This window comes from Acanthochromis polyacanthus, chromosome 12 (assembly GCF_021347895.1).
Source record: "Acanthochromis polyacanthus isolate Apoly-LR-REF ecotype Palm Island chromosome 12, KAUST_Apoly_ChrSc, whole genome shotgun sequence".
NCBI classification, from domain to species: domain Eukaryota; kingdom Metazoa; phylum Chordata; class Actinopteri; family Pomacentridae; genus Acanthochromis; species Acanthochromis polyacanthus.
In genome coordinates, this window is record NC_067124.1 from 17,488,707 (window position 1) to 17,505,729 (window position 17,023).

General features: G+C 41.1%; 1 protein-coding gene across 1 annotated transcript; it reads left to right on the forward strand.

Annotated features, from left to right (window-relative positions):
• Positions 1-2,214: 2,214 nt before the first annotated feature.
• Positions 2,215-15,147, forward strand: LOC110970157 (synaptotagmin-11). Its single transcript, XM_022220369.2, has 4 exons — positions 2,215-2,517; positions 7,853-8,787; positions 11,801-11,921; positions 12,259-15,147. The coding sequence occupies exons 1-4, from the start codon at positions 2,484-2,486 to the stop codon at positions 12,567-12,569; spliced, it is 1,401 nt and encodes a 466-aa protein (XP_022076061.1). The 5' UTR covers positions 2,215-2,483; the 3' UTR covers positions 12,570-15,147.
• Positions 15,148-17,023: the final 1,876 nt, after the last annotated feature.

The window sequence follows — 17,023 nt, forward strand, 5'->3', positions numbered from 1 at the left end:
CAATAGACCAGCATGTTTTAATAATTTGTATCCAGTATTACAGAGTTTATAGGAAAAATAACATAAAAATATGAAACTAATAAAATTTACCTTCAACAGTGAGGTTGATAGTAAGTCACAAACCTTTATATATAGAGCTATGTACTTAATTACAGATATTTATTGTCATTTTACTTCAGTTTATATGAAATTTAGGTAAACAGAAACTAATATAGGATTAAAAAATAAATGAATGGGAATGAATTATGACATTATTGATACTGAGAACAACTGTTAGATTGATCATTTACAAATAATGTCTGTAACTTCACACATTTTTCTATATAATTAAAAATCAGAAAACTACTGTAAAACCATCATAGACCTGAATGTTGTAGAACTGGTGCTGCTGTTAAATTACAGGATATGTAATATCTGATTGAAAACAGTAATAATTAGATCATTAAAGCCATAGCTGCAGGATGAAAGCCTGATAACTAAGGTTTCCTGTTGTAATGGAAATGAGACCAAGTTGAACAAGTTTATCTGGGAGATTTAAGGTCCTGAGAGGAACTACTTCACATTAACATACTGTATGAAACAAACACAGAGAATAACAACTGGAACTCAGGACCAGACCGATGGGGTGAAGGAGGTGTTCACTGGAGCAGCATCTGTAATCAGGGTCTACGACACTTAGCAGCTACTTAGCTCTTCACCAGGACGTTCACGTCTGTACAGTCATGATCAGGAGGTAAGAACCAACACCTGGAACTAATCACCACTTAGAGATGAAGGAGCCTCTTGGATCATGTTCCTGATTATTTTTTTCTCTTTGTGATCCTTTTGTGTGTTTGTGGCGGTTTCGTGTTTGTTGTGGTAATTTTTTGAATATTTGTGGTCATTTTTGTCTCTTTGTAGTTGTTTGGTGGTTGTTTATGGTCACTTTACATTTCTTTGCAGCTATTTTTGTCTGTTTTTGAATCTTTTGTGTTGATCTGTAGTCATTTTGTGCCTTTATATTGTGGTTTGGTGTCTCTTTGTGGTTGCTTTCTGTCTCTTTGTGGTGGTTTTGTCTGATTTGTGTGGTTTTTAATGCTGAAACACAAAGTAGCAGCAGAGATCTGGAATGAAAAGCAGCTTTAATCTAAAGAGAAATAAAGTAAATAGAAGAGATTCTTCTTCAGTTAAAATCAGTTAAACTATCTGTTGTTTACCTGCGGCAGCGGTTTATTTGTTTGATGCATAAATCCTGCTTTTGTACATATAAGTACACTTCCTGTTTATTATCTAACACTGTAGTGACGCAACGCAGAGGGCGGAGCCTCTACACCAGCGAGGACCAGTCCAGAGAGACGGATGACATAAAGACATCTCCCTCTGTTCGTATTTCTGGGACCCACAAATGTCAGACAACAGAAAATAGAGATGATTGAAGGTAAAAAAAAAAAAAGGTCCAAATTTGGACGTCACCCACTAAGTCAAAATTAAAAGATATTTTAAGACGTTTATAGCTTGTGGTTTGAAGTTTTTATTCCCAAATTCCCACATTTTTTAATTGTACGTGATAATTTTGACTTTTCAGTGTAAAGATTCTGGCTGTAAAGATTAGAATTTTTATGTCAAATTTTTGCTATTTAAACCCTTTCATGTCATTTTTTTTACACTTTTAAATCCCAAATTAACTAATCTCTTATTAATGGTTTTCCATGTCTGTGGTGTTTTTTGTCTCTGGGTGATCATTTTCAATAGAATAGAATAGAATATCTATATGTCCTTTATTAGTCCCACAAGGGGGAATTTGCAACTTCACAGCAGCAAAATGACATTAAGGAAAACAAGAAATCACAGCAATAAATTAGAGATATAAAGTATACACACTATTTATACAACATTAATAAGAAAAACAGAAGAACACAAGGATACTAAGAAGACAAATTTAAGAATATTTGAACAAATTACTTGTACTTTAGTTTGTTGCATTACAGCTAGTTTTTGTCACCAGTTTTTTTTTTACCATCATATAGTCGTTTTGACATCTTAATGTCAAAATTTGAGTTTTTGTTTCACAACCTCTGCATTTTACATTTGCCATAGTTTTAGGTTAGTTTTTTAATATTTATCCCCCCCGCCTCCCCCTCCCCAACCACCATTTTAAATAGCAGGAGTTGCCCTCTACTGCTGCTCTTCTGTTCCCCCCACCGAGTGACTCATCTTTATCATAGACGACCTCTGTTCAGTCTCATCGCGAGCTCCTCCGCGCAGCCTCCCTGCATCCGAGCGCGAGCATCACTGCGCACCGAGCGGAGCTCCGACAGACACCGTACCTCCCCGAGCGGCTCCGTCAGCGAACATATGAAGGCTTGTTCCCCCGGACCAGCGGCCTGTTTCCGGTGATTCTTCTCCTCCGTGCCGTCGCCGCTCTATGGATGTGAAGTAACGCGGCGGTGGTCAGTCAGTGTCCCTCCATCTCTGCTGTTCTCGGTCAGGACCGCATCCACAAAATGGCGGACATCATCGAGCTGGGACCCGCCTACGGTGAGAGTGGGACCCGTTCTGCTCCATCCGTCCGCCGTTTACCGTCGAAGTCAGCCGGTTTAAATGTTCTAAATGTCATTTTAGAGCTTTATTTTGCCACTGTTAGCTGCAGTGTAACAGGTGTACGGGGCTGAAATATCCTGTGTCATGTCGGTCAGCTGCCTGTTAGTGAGGCGTTTTCAGGCCACACTCGATGTTTTTACTGAATTCAGGCAGTTTTTTATTTTAATTCTTAAGCTTGGCTCGTGTGTCTGTTTTTCACTCACTGTCTCTGGAATAAATCGGCTCAGAGACTCGAAACTGATCTGCAGACGGTTTAAATCGATGATAAAAAATCTCATTTTTGCATTGATTTCTCATTTTAGTGACTAGAATTGAGATAAAAATGTGGCGTAATATCAGACTTTAGTTCTCATTTTACTATTTTTACATTAAAACATTAAATGTAACCATCAGACAGTCGCTTTAATTAAACAGGGCGGTCTCGCGCTCCCACGCACAGTCTGCCTCGTTGTCGTGCATGCGTGCGCGTGCCAGTCGGGGTGGGTATCGGGGTGACGTCATGTCTGTTCCCGGCGAAGAAAAAATGACAAAAATCTGCAAAATGTGGGTTTATTCCACGTTTAAACTCATATTTCTGCAGCTGTTCGGTCTAACCTTGTTCTCATCTCGTTAATATATAGAGTCTATTATCATAAAGTGATGTTTTTAAGTGTTAAATGTAAAACGTGATAAACCAGCACAATGAAAGAAACAGGCCTGTTTGTGTTCAGACTCTGTAGGCTGATTCCAGCAATGTTTAAGAGCTCAATAAACCCACTTTATTGTACAGTTTGAGAATTAAAGTTGGATATTTTTTACTTTCACAACAAACTCCAGAGGAACTTTAATAAATACAGACTTCAAACACGAACCGAATCAGCAGCAAACGGCTCAAAGCACAAAATTTAGACATTTAATCAGACAGATGATCAATTTAAAGCTTAATTGTTTTATTTGTTTCATGATTTGACTGGATATTTTTCTATTTTCCACTAAAGAAACCCCTGGCTGACGTATTTGTTTTGAGAAATCAAGAGTTTTCAGAATTTTCAGACATTTTATATGAATCTAGAAAAGTAATGGATAAAAAGCTGCAAATAGGACTTTAGTACAAATACATTTATATTTAATTTTTACACTCCTAGTTTTGTTGTTAATATTAAGAATATAATTCATATTTTTCTTTCTATTGATGTTAACATAATTGAAGTCTTTAATTCTTCAGTTTTGGGAGTAAAAATGAAGTACTCTTTCTTTTCTACTGCAGATTGTGTTTGATAAAAACAATCCAGAGAGGCAGATTTAGCAAATCATTTTTTAAAATCCAAAATATTGTTATTGTACCTTCATGTTTAAACAGAACAAATAATGACAGGTATTTTAACTGTCAATTAATTTGATATTTTCTGCATTAATTGTTCAGCTGTTTGGCCTCTAAAATGTCAGAAAATGGTGAAAAATGTGGATCAGAGTTTCCTCAAATGTCTTTTGTCCAGAGATCGTCAGTTTACAGTCATAGAGGAAAGAAACCAATAAATATTCACATTGAAGAATCATTAGTCAGAGAATGTAGACTGCTTAGGCTTTTAAAATTCCTCTAGTCAATAAAAAAAGTAATTTAAGTGGATTAAGTTATCAGTTGACAGCTAATCGATTAATGGCTGCTTTCACTTCCATGTTGCTGTAGATCAGACAACTGAAGAGTTTTTACCAAAAATTAAAGCAACAGCTGCTTCAGTCTCAGGTTGTGCAACACGTTGACACGTGGTGTAGCTGATGGAACTATAGTGAAGTAGTGCTAGTTCTTCTTGTCCTTCTTGTGTTGATCCTGCTGTGGTTTGTGTTGTTTTGGAGCTGGTTGTTACTTGTGTTGCTTTAGGACACAAGTCTCTCTTTCTGTCCTTATTTAACGTCACCTGAACTTGCTGAATCCAGAATGCTCCAAATAGAGGATGAGATCTTTAGCTTCTGCTACCGACTTGTGATTGTATTTTTATTTTTTGTCCTTGTTGTGTTTCACTGCAGCATGTCCACTCTCAAAGTGAAGCTAGAACATGTTGATCTTCTGGTGTCGTTAGTTTAGGAGGAGCTTTATTTGACGTTGTGGAGAACACATTTTAAAATCAGTCGATCGTGTGATGCTGTGCAGAGCTGCAACCATTAATCCATTAGCTGTCGGCTGTTAAATTATTCACCAACTAGTATGGAAATCGATTAATCAGTTTGAGTAATTATTTAATGAAAACAGTCTAAATTCAGTGACTGCAGCTTCTTCAATGGGAATATTTTCTTTTTTTGTGTTAAATCATGAGAGAAATACAAACATGAGCACTTTACTGGAAGAAAGACTAGAGTTACTGAGTTTATCCTGAGTGTAAGTCAACTCAGTGAGCATTGTGTGTGTGTGTGTGTGTGTGTGTGTGTGTGTGTGTGTGTGTGTGTGTGTGTGTGTGTGTGTGTGTGTGTGGGTTGGTTGGTTGCTAGGCAGTGAGCTCAGCTGCTTTCGGGTCTTTCCAAAACATGACATCATTTGATGGCGTCTGAATGAAAGCCGACAACAACAGAAAGGAGGACTTTCTGCAGCTCCGTTCAGTTTGTTTCGTAAACGCAGTGACGTCAAAACTTTACAGACGAACACAGCAAGAGGAAAAACTTTTCTAACAAGCTCACATAGAACCAGGTTTGTTGTTTAATCGGTGAAGTGCTCCTGCAAAGAGAAGCAACAGTAATATGACTAACATGTCAAAACAAACTGTTTCACAAAAAACAAAAGTGCACATATACAGCGAACATATGAAATACACCAAACAGTCATACAGTAATTCTTCTATATGATTATATGATTATTCATTATTAATCTCACAGTATCTGCAGCAACGAGAACAGTGCAAAAATTAGCAACAGAAGTTGGTAACATTAAAATAAGGAGAAATAAACACAAGTACTGTTGATATTGTACAGAATGTTCTCTATGTAGACATTCATGTTACACAAAGTTGTTTGTTCAGGACTTCCTAGACAAAATTACACAATTTTTAGTCTGTAAACGATTCTGAAACCAAAGACACCAGCATGGACATAATTACTGCTGTTTCACGTGCATGATTAACATTAACATACTATTACCGGTTTTCATCAGCATTTAATCTATCTTCTTGATAAAAGTTGTGAAAATATGTTTTGTCCCGACAAAATTTTTAAAGCTTCTATGCCAAATCCAAGCTTCAGTCAACAAACCAAGCATTTAAATCTAATCCAAATTTAATGATGGCCAAGGTATTCTTTGGCGTCACGTTTTCTCTGTGTAATGTGTAGATGCTGTGTCTTTGTGTGCTGAGTTTGCACCTTCATTGCAGAGATTCGGGGAAACGCACAAACAGCGTAAACACTCCCTGCAGCTTCCAGAAACGGTCTCAGTCTGACTGAAAGGAAACACAGAGCAGCTGCCTCGGTGCGAGTTAACATCTGCATTAGGTTTCCATCCTGGACACTTTCTGGCTGACTGACAGCTCGATCAGACTAGTTTTGTGTTTTGCTGCAGGAGACCGATGTGCACGATGAACACATTACCAGACTGCAAAGTCGTAGATGTTCTGCTGCAGGTCACAGAGTGTAGAAATGTGTTGTAGCTGCAAAAACTGTAAAAAAGAAAAAAAGACAGAAAAAAAACTGTTTAAAAGAGAAAGTGTTACAGTGAGGTCATCTGATAATAGTATGTGTGTGTGTTTCCTCAAAACAGCAGTACTCTTGTGTACACAGCTAACAAAGACCTCCACACTCTTCTTCTTCCTGTTTTACTTCGTCTCTAATGAGAGCTGACGAGACTCAATGTGGTGACATCACTGTGTTACGGTGTGATGATGTCACTGCCAGGGATTGACAAATTACCAGGGTCTATATTCAGGCATTTTAATTAATGATACAAGATGAAAAAATAGATTCCACCCATGATGTGAGGGTGATCTTAGTGAAGTGTATCAACGAGTGAGAAGACAGTTTGTTAATATCGGTTCAGCAGCTGTGTGGCAGCTTCTCTGTTTTCTAAGTTACAAGAACTGAATTTACATTTGTGAAAAAATGGTGAGTTTGTTGCGAATCGTATCACCAGGAATTGTTGTCAGAGAGGAAAATGATCATAATCCCTCTTTATTTTGTTCCAATTATTAATTCCAGCTGATAAATAAAAGCCACAGTGTTATTAGTTGTAGTAAAGGAGCATTTTGCACACCTTTAACCACAGTGGTAATATTATGGTGATATAATTAGTTATAAATTCAGTACAAATTTTAACATGATGTGCTTTATAGTATCACAACTCATATCTTCAGCAGAATCATTTTTCTAAATGTTAAAGAATAGTATTTGCATCAGAAAAACTTTCTGAATGTTCTCAATATTGACATGAATATTGACATGCGGGGTGCGCGCGAGGTTTGTCCCGGGCAGACGAGCGGCGGCAGGTGTTAGCCGACCGGCTAGCGGGGGAGACCGGGGGAGAGCAGCCGGCGGACCCGCACAGTTAAAAATGACAGCTCCGGTGGCTTGGTGCTTTCCGTTTTTTTTTTTTTGTTGTTGGCGCGGACCAGTGAGGCGGCAATATTGTAGTGAGGCGGTGGCCTATACCAGCGAGGCGGCCCGCCTCGTCGAACATATAGGAGGAGAAACACTGCATAAGGCCAGTTTGGAAGCCTCCTCATCCTGATGTCTGACACTCGACTAGCCTTTATTTGGCCAGTTAACTTGTCATGGTGGTGAGGCCAAATGACCCACCGAGCAATGCTAGTGTAGGACCCAGTTCTCTGAGCAGATCCAATGAGCTAGACAGGTCAATAGATATCGGTCTGCAGCCAGGCCTGTGTGAGAAAGTAGGGACAGACAAGTTGACACAGTTGAATGAATTCAGACTCTTTAATGTCCCCCAAAACCACTTTATTGTTGTTCATATCAGCGAAACAGCGTGTTTTTGGTTCTAATCATCATGTACAGCAGCATCCATGTTCCTAAAACCTGTGGATCCATATTCTACATTTTTAACATTAAATTTTGAAGTTTTCAGCATTTCTGGGTTAACGAAAGAACACAGACTGAAGGACAAGACGTTGCTGTTACATGCGAAAAATTTAGATTCTGGTTCAAGGTGACATCCTTACGTCTTTTATTTGCTCAACTTCCATTTTAAGATATCCAGTTCACTGTTTACATAATAATACTAACAATATACAGAATCTACCTGAAAACATCACTGATGGTGTGTTGATAATTGTGGCTCTGTGTTTTTCTGTCTCGGTTGCAGCCATGTCTCCGGTGCTGGCAGGCTTCCTGGGAGCTGGTGTTCTGGTTCTGGTTGTGGTGGTTCTGGTTCTGCTCTGGTCTTTCTGCCAGCGCCGCTACCTTCGTGTCTCTGGACGCTACAAGCTACATGGCGACCGCTACTGCGATGCCGAGGACCCGCCCTACAAGTTCATCCACATGCTGAAGGGCATCAGCATTTACCCAGAATCCCTCAGCAGCAGCAAGCGGATTGTCCGCGGCATCCGGCGGGCCGACCGGTCCGACCGCGACGGGGAGCGAGGCTGCAGCGGCGCCGCAGGGAGGGGAATGGTGCTGGTGGACGCTGAGAACAACATCCTGGACGTCCCGGGCCAGCTGCAGATGAGTCACCTGGTCCCACCGGCGGGGTCAGGCCCCGCCCACAGCCAGGCCCGACTGGAGCGAGCGCTGCCGGTCCGAGCCGACTACTGCTGCCTGGACAGCAGCTCGGCCAGCAGCAGCCAGACCAGCAGCAAGACGGCATCGCCGTTCACGCCTGCCTCCTCGGAGCCAGAACCCGAGCCCAGCCTGGGGTCCATCAGCCTCACCGTTGACTACAACTTCCCCAAGAAGGCGCTGGTGGTGACCATCGTCGGCGCTCGTGGCCTCCCCGCCATGGACGAGCAGGCAGGCAGCTCGGACCCATATGTGAAGATGACAATTCTGCCAGAGAAGAAGCACCGTGTAAAGACCCGCGTGCTGAGGAAGACGCTGGACCCACTGTTCGATGAGACCTTCACCTTCTACGGCGTGGCCTACAGCTCGCTGCCTGAGCTCACCCTGCACTTCCTGGTCCTCAGCTTCGACCGATTCGCCCGCGATGACGTCATCGGGGAGGCTGTGGTGCCACTGAAGGGCGTCGACCCGAGCACAGGCCGAGTCCATCTGAGCCAGCAGATCACCAAGAGGAACATGCAGGTGAGTGAAGTCAAACATAATTATTACAAGAGCCATTTGAAAGTTGGAAATCTGAGGATTCTTTAAAAATTCTGGCTGATAAATGGTGACATTTTGCTGATTCTTCTTCTCCAGTTCTGGGGTTTGGAGGTCAATAATAGACTTAATAATCAATTACATAGGAACTGTTGTTCAAGGCATTTATATTTTATTACTTAGTATTAGGTATTGTTTATGTGCCAGTTGCTTTGGAAAAGAAGAAGAAAAATGCCATCAGTGTTTATTATTACAGACATTCTTCATGTTGTCTGACATTCGGTTCCAAGAGATTTTGTTTCAGCTTTGTCCTCCTGACAGCGTGACTTCATGTGAAAACATTCCTCTGCCTGTTGGTGTTGTTGTTGAAGCTGACTAATGGCTGATGGTATTATGTGTTACCATGGAAACGGGCTGCCTGACCTCTGCTGGGTTCAGATGATCAGATATCAGAGTGTCTCAGTGACAGACTCCTTTTTGTTCCGTCTTCATCAGGTTAAAGCTGCTGAATCCAGCAGACATGTCACTGATGAACTGAACCTGGCTCATCCAATGTGTCTGTTTTTCTACTGGCTTTAAAATCAGAAAACAAAACAAACAGAGCAGCAGAACATTCAGGATTTAATTCTTTTACTTCATCAGTCTGAGATTTAGTTTGAGCTGCTCTGAAAAATTACATTTAAACATGAACAGCAGAGTATTTGTTCTTCTGGAAAATCAGTCTGTCTTCATAGAATAGAATAGAACTTTGTCATTGCAACAAGTACAACAAAATTGCATAAGCCCTTCAGTCAGTGCAAGACAGTGTGAGAAATACGATAAAAGGTGCATTGAACGACATGAGGTAGTTATAGTAAGAGGTAAAAGAGGTAGTGGTGTATATTGCACATTTCACATTAACAAAGGCTATTAGCCTTTGTTCAGGACCCTTACTGCTGTTGGGTAGAAACTGTCTGTGAACCGGTTTGTCCTTGCAGTGATTGACCTGTACCGCCTGCCTGACGGTAACAGATTAAACATGTGGTGTCCTGGGTGAGAGGGTTATTTTCCCTGCCTTTCAGAGGCAACAGGAGCGGTGCAGCTCTTCAAGTGTGAGGAGAGGGCAGTCTGTGATGTTTTGGACCGTGTCGATGATCCTATGCAGTGAGGCCCTCTGATCCACTGTGCAGCTGGTGTACCACACGGACAGACAGTACACCAGGATGCTCTCGATGGTGCACCTGTAGAAAGACACCAGCAGTCTCTGGGAGATGTTGTTCTTCCTGAGAACCCTCAGGAAGTGTAGTCTCTGCTGGGCCTTCTTCAGTAGCTCGGAGGTGTTCACAGTCCAGGTCAGGTCCTTCTCTACGTGGACACCCAGAAAGCGGAAGTCCTCTACCCTCTCCACACAGTCCCCGTTGATGATCAGAGGTGGAATGTCTGTTTTAGTCCTCCGAAAGTCGATGGTGAGCTTCTTGGTCTTGGCTGTGTTGAGGAGCAGGTTGTTGTCTCTGCACCACCCAGTCAGCTGCTCCACCTCAGCCCTGTATGCGGACTCATCCCCCCCAGAGATGAGCCCCACAACTGTGGTGTCGTCGGCGAACTTGATGATGGTGTTACTGGGGTGCGTAGAGGTACAGTCCGATGTGTAGAGGGTGTAGAGCAGAGTAGAGAAATCCAAGGTCTTCCAGTTTACCCACCAGTTTGTGAGGAAGGATGGTGTTAAACGCGGAGGTGTAGTCCACAAAGAGCATGTATGTCCCCTGCTGCTCCAGGTGAGACAGTGACGCGTTGAGCGCTGTAGCTACAGCATCCTCCGTCGATCTGTTGGCCCTGTATGCAAACTGGTGGGGATTGAGACTTCTGGGGAGGCGTGAGGTGATGTGACCCCGTACCAGTTTCTCAAAGCACTTCACCACTGGAGTGAGAGCTACTAGCCGGTAGTCATTGAGGCTGGAGATTTGTTGCTTCTTGGGCAGGGGGACGATGGTGGAGGACTTGAGGCAGGGTGGGACGACGGACTGGGAAAGGGACCGGTTGAAGATTCTGGTGAACACTCCAGCCAGTTGGTCAGCGCAGTCCTTCAGCACCCGTCCAGGGACACCATCGGGTCCAGCCGCCTTCCATGGGTCGACCGCCCGCAGCGTGCGCCTCACGTCGCGCTCCTCCAGTGTGAGGCTGGTGCTGCTCTGGACCGCAGGGTGTGGTCCCAGGATTTGGATAGTTGATTAGTGGTTTTAAGTAATTTATAAGTAATAAAAACCGTGTTGTTGAATTTGGATATATTTAGGCTTCTTTGCTCCAGTCTGTGAGAAATAGTGATGAACAGTTATTTAATATTAAAATATTATATATTTAGTTCAGTTTTCTATTATTGTGACATGCAGCTACATATGGGTCAGAAAATATCACTAATTTACTAAAGCATTATAATTTTTTGTTAATATGCTCAAAGATGGAACTTTTCAGGATGGCTTCACTTTGTTTTCACATTTCAACTCACCCATAATCAGAGCTTATTCGATCCACTTGTCCAATATTACAGTCTGAATCAATGATATGATGAGAAATAACAGTTAAACTTTCAGGTTTTTATCTTTAATAGTTCCTGAGATATTATTGTTCAAACAGCCTCAGATTTCAGTGAGGAAAAACCTGCTGAAAGGGGGTGAACAGGAAATTTTCAAAAATAATAACTAAACTTGAAAGTTTACAGGAGTCTTTATAAATCTCTATAGTTTGTGCTGTTAAAAATTCAAACAAATCAGAGATGGTTGAGCAGAAATTAAAAAATGAAAGTATAAATGTGATCTGAGATGGACTGAAACAGCTGCTGTTTACTCAGTTTCTTCTTCTGTGATTGTTGCTTAACAGTGAAACTGCTCTGATTCAGTGAATAAACCTTGTGCAGGAACAGTATGTTGTCTGACAGACGGCTCAGCCTGTGTTGTGTCTGACAGCAGGATTAAATAAGCAGCTGATGATGGAGTCGGTCTGTTCTTCTCTGGTTCTGTTTCAGTGTGAGAGTCGTGGGGAGCTGCTGGCCTCTCTGTCCTACCAGCCGGTGTCTCACCGCCTCAGCGTGGTCGTTCTCAAGGCCCGACACCTGCCCAAGATGGACATCACCGGCCTGTCAGCCAGTGAGTAGAACCACAGAACCAGGACCGGTTCTAGTAGAACAACATTAGAGAATGTTCAGATAGAGGCACTGCTTAGAGTCAAGAATTCAGACACCTCCTTCTTTGTTTCTATACCTCCTTTCTTCTCTTGCTCGTCCTCTGAATTTATTTCCTATGTTGCAGTAAATCAGTTTTAAACTGACTCTAAACTCTGACCAGCTGAGCAGGCATAAGGCTGCAGATTACCCATAATGCATCACTCTCAGCAGGAGGCCTGTACTGACTTTCTCCTTCCTCAGATTTCAGATATTACATTCAGGCCTCTCAGATAACCAGGAGATCATTCTTGTGTCCTCAGATCCATACGTGAAAGTGAACGTCTTCTACGGCCGTAAGCGCATCGCCAAGAAGAAGACTCACGTGAAGAAGTGCACGCTGAACCCCGTCTTCAACGAGTCCTTCATCTACGACATCCCACCTGAGCTGCTGCCTGAGATCTCCGTGGAGTTCCTGGTGGTCGACTTCGACCGGACCACCAAGAATGAGGTTCTGGGCCGCCTGCTGCTGGGCCTGCACAGCCCCGCCCCCTCTGGGGCCTCCCACTGGAGGGAGGTCTGTGAAAACCCTCGCAGGCAGATCTCCAAATGGCACAACCTGAGCGAGTACTGAGGAGGAGAAGCCAGAACCAGCGACCGGGCTGGGACTCAGACTCAGTGTACAGCACACACACACATCTACACACATTCACACATCTACATACAACACACACACAGACACACACACACTGTTGTGATGATAGTTAAACTCTCTCTCTCTGTCTCTATTATCTCTCTACCACCACTACATTCGCAATGATAAGAAGAATCCTGCAGTTCTTTACTTCAGCCAGCAGATGAAAAGAAAAAGCTCTTTTTCAAATAGAAACCATGAAGTCCATTTCTAAGACTGTTGTTGTGTCTCCTCCGGGGGAAGGAATGCTCCAATAACATGAAAAAAAGAATCCATGAAAAAAGAAAAGATCCCCCTCTCGCTGTTGTTGTCATGCAGTTCATCGCATGTCTGTCTGAAAAGAAATACAAAAAAACTCAGGATGAAGAGTTGAGCTGCTGACATCTTGCTGACTGATCGACAGGAAGAAACTTGAGCTCTGACAGAACAGAAAGTCCAGTTTAGATACTCAGTAACACTGCATTTAACTAATATATCCAGTATAATTACTCCTAAGGACCAACTAAGAAACCTCCTCCCACCTCCTGCTCCTGAAGCTCCACCTCAGCGACGGACTTCATTGTTCGGGGGAATGAAGATGTTTTTGTCGGCAGCATGCAGCCTGCAGATTCCTACAGTTTCCTTCCATCCTGCAGCAGAACTGATCCGCAGGAGCTGGACGCCCTCGTTTTAATGTGGACTTTAACTGAATGTGGATTAACACAAACATCTCCTGACCCGAGATCATGATGATAAATTCTGCTCACGGAGGCGGGGAGGTGATGTAAAATACTTGTTTTAGACATGCATTTCTCTGATTTCCTGCAGCAGAGGCAGTTGCGGATCCTGATGGTGGTTTTAGGCTCGTTTCCTTCACATCTCTGACACCACGACGCTCTTACGTTCAGGTGTGACGTGGAAATTACAAATCACAAAGAAACCTGGACTGACTGTCTGTGTCAGAGGTGTCAGACTGACAGTAGCTGTGGCTTTGACTGAGCCAAATTCTGCACAAAGAAACACCTGCAGCATTAAACATACAAACACAAAATAAGTCTTTTTCTACTGAAAATATCAGGCATTTGGTGCATAGTCAGTTTGGAAAAATAGGTTTAATTTAGGTCAGTAGTGAACTAAAAAAAGTCTGCTCTTCATCTAAGCAATTAGTTGCTTTGAAAAAAAAGATTTCCTGTAAACAATCTAAATGCTCTACCTGCAGCTTTATTAAATAAACTCTAAATCAATGCTAAAAGTTCATATTTGTAGCAGGTTCGATTTTAAATGGTCTTCAGTGTCCACAGTCTGCATTCAGTTCTATCAAAAATAACAAAATCTAGTTTTGCTCCTGTAAAATTCTAAATTTCACATATTTGAAGCTGATAAGTTGCTAATATTTTTCATACACACAGTGGTTTTGTTGAATTAGGAACAAACTAGGAATAATAATTATTAAGGATAATATTCATAGGGAATAAAGAATGTGATATATGCGTAACAACAGTCAGTGAGGGCCTAAAAAGAAGCCTAAATATCCTGGAAGTTTTCATTTGAGACCATAAAAACTTCTTCTTCTGCAGTCACTTGATAATCTGAGGAGCTCCGTGTTTTTGGGAAAACCTGCTCAGCTGATTTTAACACTTATTTTCATCTCACAATGAAGATGTTTTCAGAAAAATCTGACCATCTTATTTTAAATGAGTTAAAATATATTAACAGTTTAATATTTAAATTAAATATATTTATCCTCAAATGTAATGTAAAATGTTAATAATTTTAAAGCTTGAAGAACAAAACAAAGGATCTGCTGGTAGTTTCCTGATTAAATGAAACATTAAATGAAGGGACAGCTCAGTCTGGGTGTTGACTGAACGGGTCTAAAAGGCGATCAGCAGCCACAACTCTGCGTCGCTGCCTTACTTCCTCTTTCTCTCTTTGTGACACATTTTGTACATTGTCATTCTCTTCTTGAACAGATTTGGACTCTTGATTTGCACTTGTTTGTAAAGCATCTCTACCTGTGAACATTTTCCTGCACAATGATTTAGTCGGCCAGCTGGTGGCGCTGTTTTCTATTGATTTGTTTCATACAGCCCAGTGGATGTTTGTCTTGGGTTTAATATTTTGTTGATACACTGTGAGTGAACTTTTGAAAGCACATTTGGGTCCCAGTTGACAGTTAATCCACCTTAAATCTGCTCTGCAGCTTGCTTCTCTTACAGAGATTAATAATGTGTGTAAAACTAAATTTCACTTTGAATCTTAGAGACGTAACGAAGCGGTGAAGACACCGCAGCAGCTTTTATCACCCGAAGCCTCAGATCTGGTTTGTGGACTGAAGCTGTGACCGACAGACGGACGGACGGATGGACTGCCTGTAGATTTGTACAGATGTGAAGATGTTTGCTGGTTTCTCTCCTGTCTGATGTCCTTGGAGCTTTAGTGTGTTTGAGCGCCCCCTGCTGTAGACCTGGATGCTAACCTCTGTGTTGGGTTTGTTAACACTCATTGGACGTGCAAATAAAAAACAAGTTAGCCATGACCGCCGTGTCTGTTCACTTTGTTAACAATGACAGGTCCTCGTATGATTTTATTTTACTGTTTATCTTTAATTTATGATTGTTCCTCATTCGTGCTTTGACCATTTTATTTTGTCATTTTAATTTCCTAGTTTTTCTATTTTTAATCTCTTAATTGTATTTATGTTTAAATATTCATAGGAAAAATAAAATCTGACAAAAATTTAGCTTTTTTCTGTTTTTAACCTCTTATTTTTACATTTACATTTTAATTTATTTTGATTTTGATCTAAATTAATACAATTCATTTTTTCCTTGTTTGTCTTTGGGCTTTTGAGCTTGTGTTGTTGGCGGGGGGGGGGGGGGGGGGGGGGGTCTTCAGACTGGACAAAACAAGTAAACAGAAACAACAAAAACTGCAGCTGCTTCTTTACATACATTTATCCAGTTTATTAGATACACCTGTCAGGTCTTCATTATATTTAAGCTTTTTTGTCTAGTCTTCCAAATATTCTTATCGCATCATTTAAATAAAGGAAAGAAAAATTAGAACCAAAAAATAGTATTTATAATATGTATGGCAGGTTGTTGCATATTTAAATCTACCACCGTTGAGCTTCACCTTTTTTCAGTCTTCTGACCCCCTTGGGCTTTCGTAGCATCTCGTAAAAGTATTGAAACGTATAGATATATACAAACGCTAGATGTCTCGAGACGGAGTCGGCGGCGTCGTCACTTGGCGGCCATCTTAGGACAGGGGACTGCTCTGGCGCACTGTACTGTAGTCAATGGTAAGGTGGATGATTTCCTCACTTTAACACTCATAACTCGCTCAATTCTTGATTGATTTACAAACGGTTTAGTTTATTACAAACCTTATTAACGTGGGTATGATTCAGGCTCAATTCCGAAATCGCAGCTTTTCGTTTTGAAAAATGCGGCATAGTTGTGTGTCTTTTCTGCCTGGCTACTCACATTGAAGATGGTGTTACTCACAATCTGATTTTCAATTATTAGGTTTTCCTGAGACCAACGTTTTTTGAGAACCTAATCTTTAGGCGAAATTACATTCTTTGTGGTTGTGGTTGTATTTATTTGCTTGTTAAGAGACTTTGATTGAGACCTTAGACTTATTGTTTGTATACATCTATGCCTGGATTAGTTCGCCTGCAGTCGAAATGCATTGTGGGTAATGTAGGCACCAGGTTCATGAAAAGAAAAGACATCATCTCTTTTTGTTGTGCATTGATTTTGGTTGAGCTTTGTTTTTATCTGTGCATTAGAAAGCTGATAGTAATAAAAAAGTACAATGCTAAATATTAAAATTACATTTACATCCATTTATGCTGAAAAAAGCTGATATCTGTGTTAATTATTGAACATATGAATTCAATGGTTTTAATTATTCTTATGTAAGCAGTAAAACAAGTACATCTCTGACGTTTATAACAAACCAAGCTGTTGTAAAATCGGTTGAAAATTGAGCAATCTACAGTGATTTTAAAATCCATGCTCCATTGACTTTAATGTTATGAGTGATCGAGCAGCCCTGTCCCAAGATGGCCGCCATGTGGCGACGTTGCTCCCCATAGGCTGACAGCGCTCATGAGCCATCTAGTGTTTGTATATATCTATGGCGACAATGCTTTATTTTTTATTTTTATTTTTTTCAATAAAGAGGAAAAATGCCAGGGATATACTACTTTACATCACCTAAGAGGGGGAGATAAAGTGAACAATTAAATGACACTCAAAGAAACAAAACAATTAGGAGGAGCCAGGTTTAAGTTTAAAATTTTTAAGGTTGTTAATGGATCTTTCAGCTTTTTTGTTTTTAGTTAAATTTATAGTAGAAATGTATAAGTTGACGTCTACAATAAATTCATTAAAGTTTGGTTT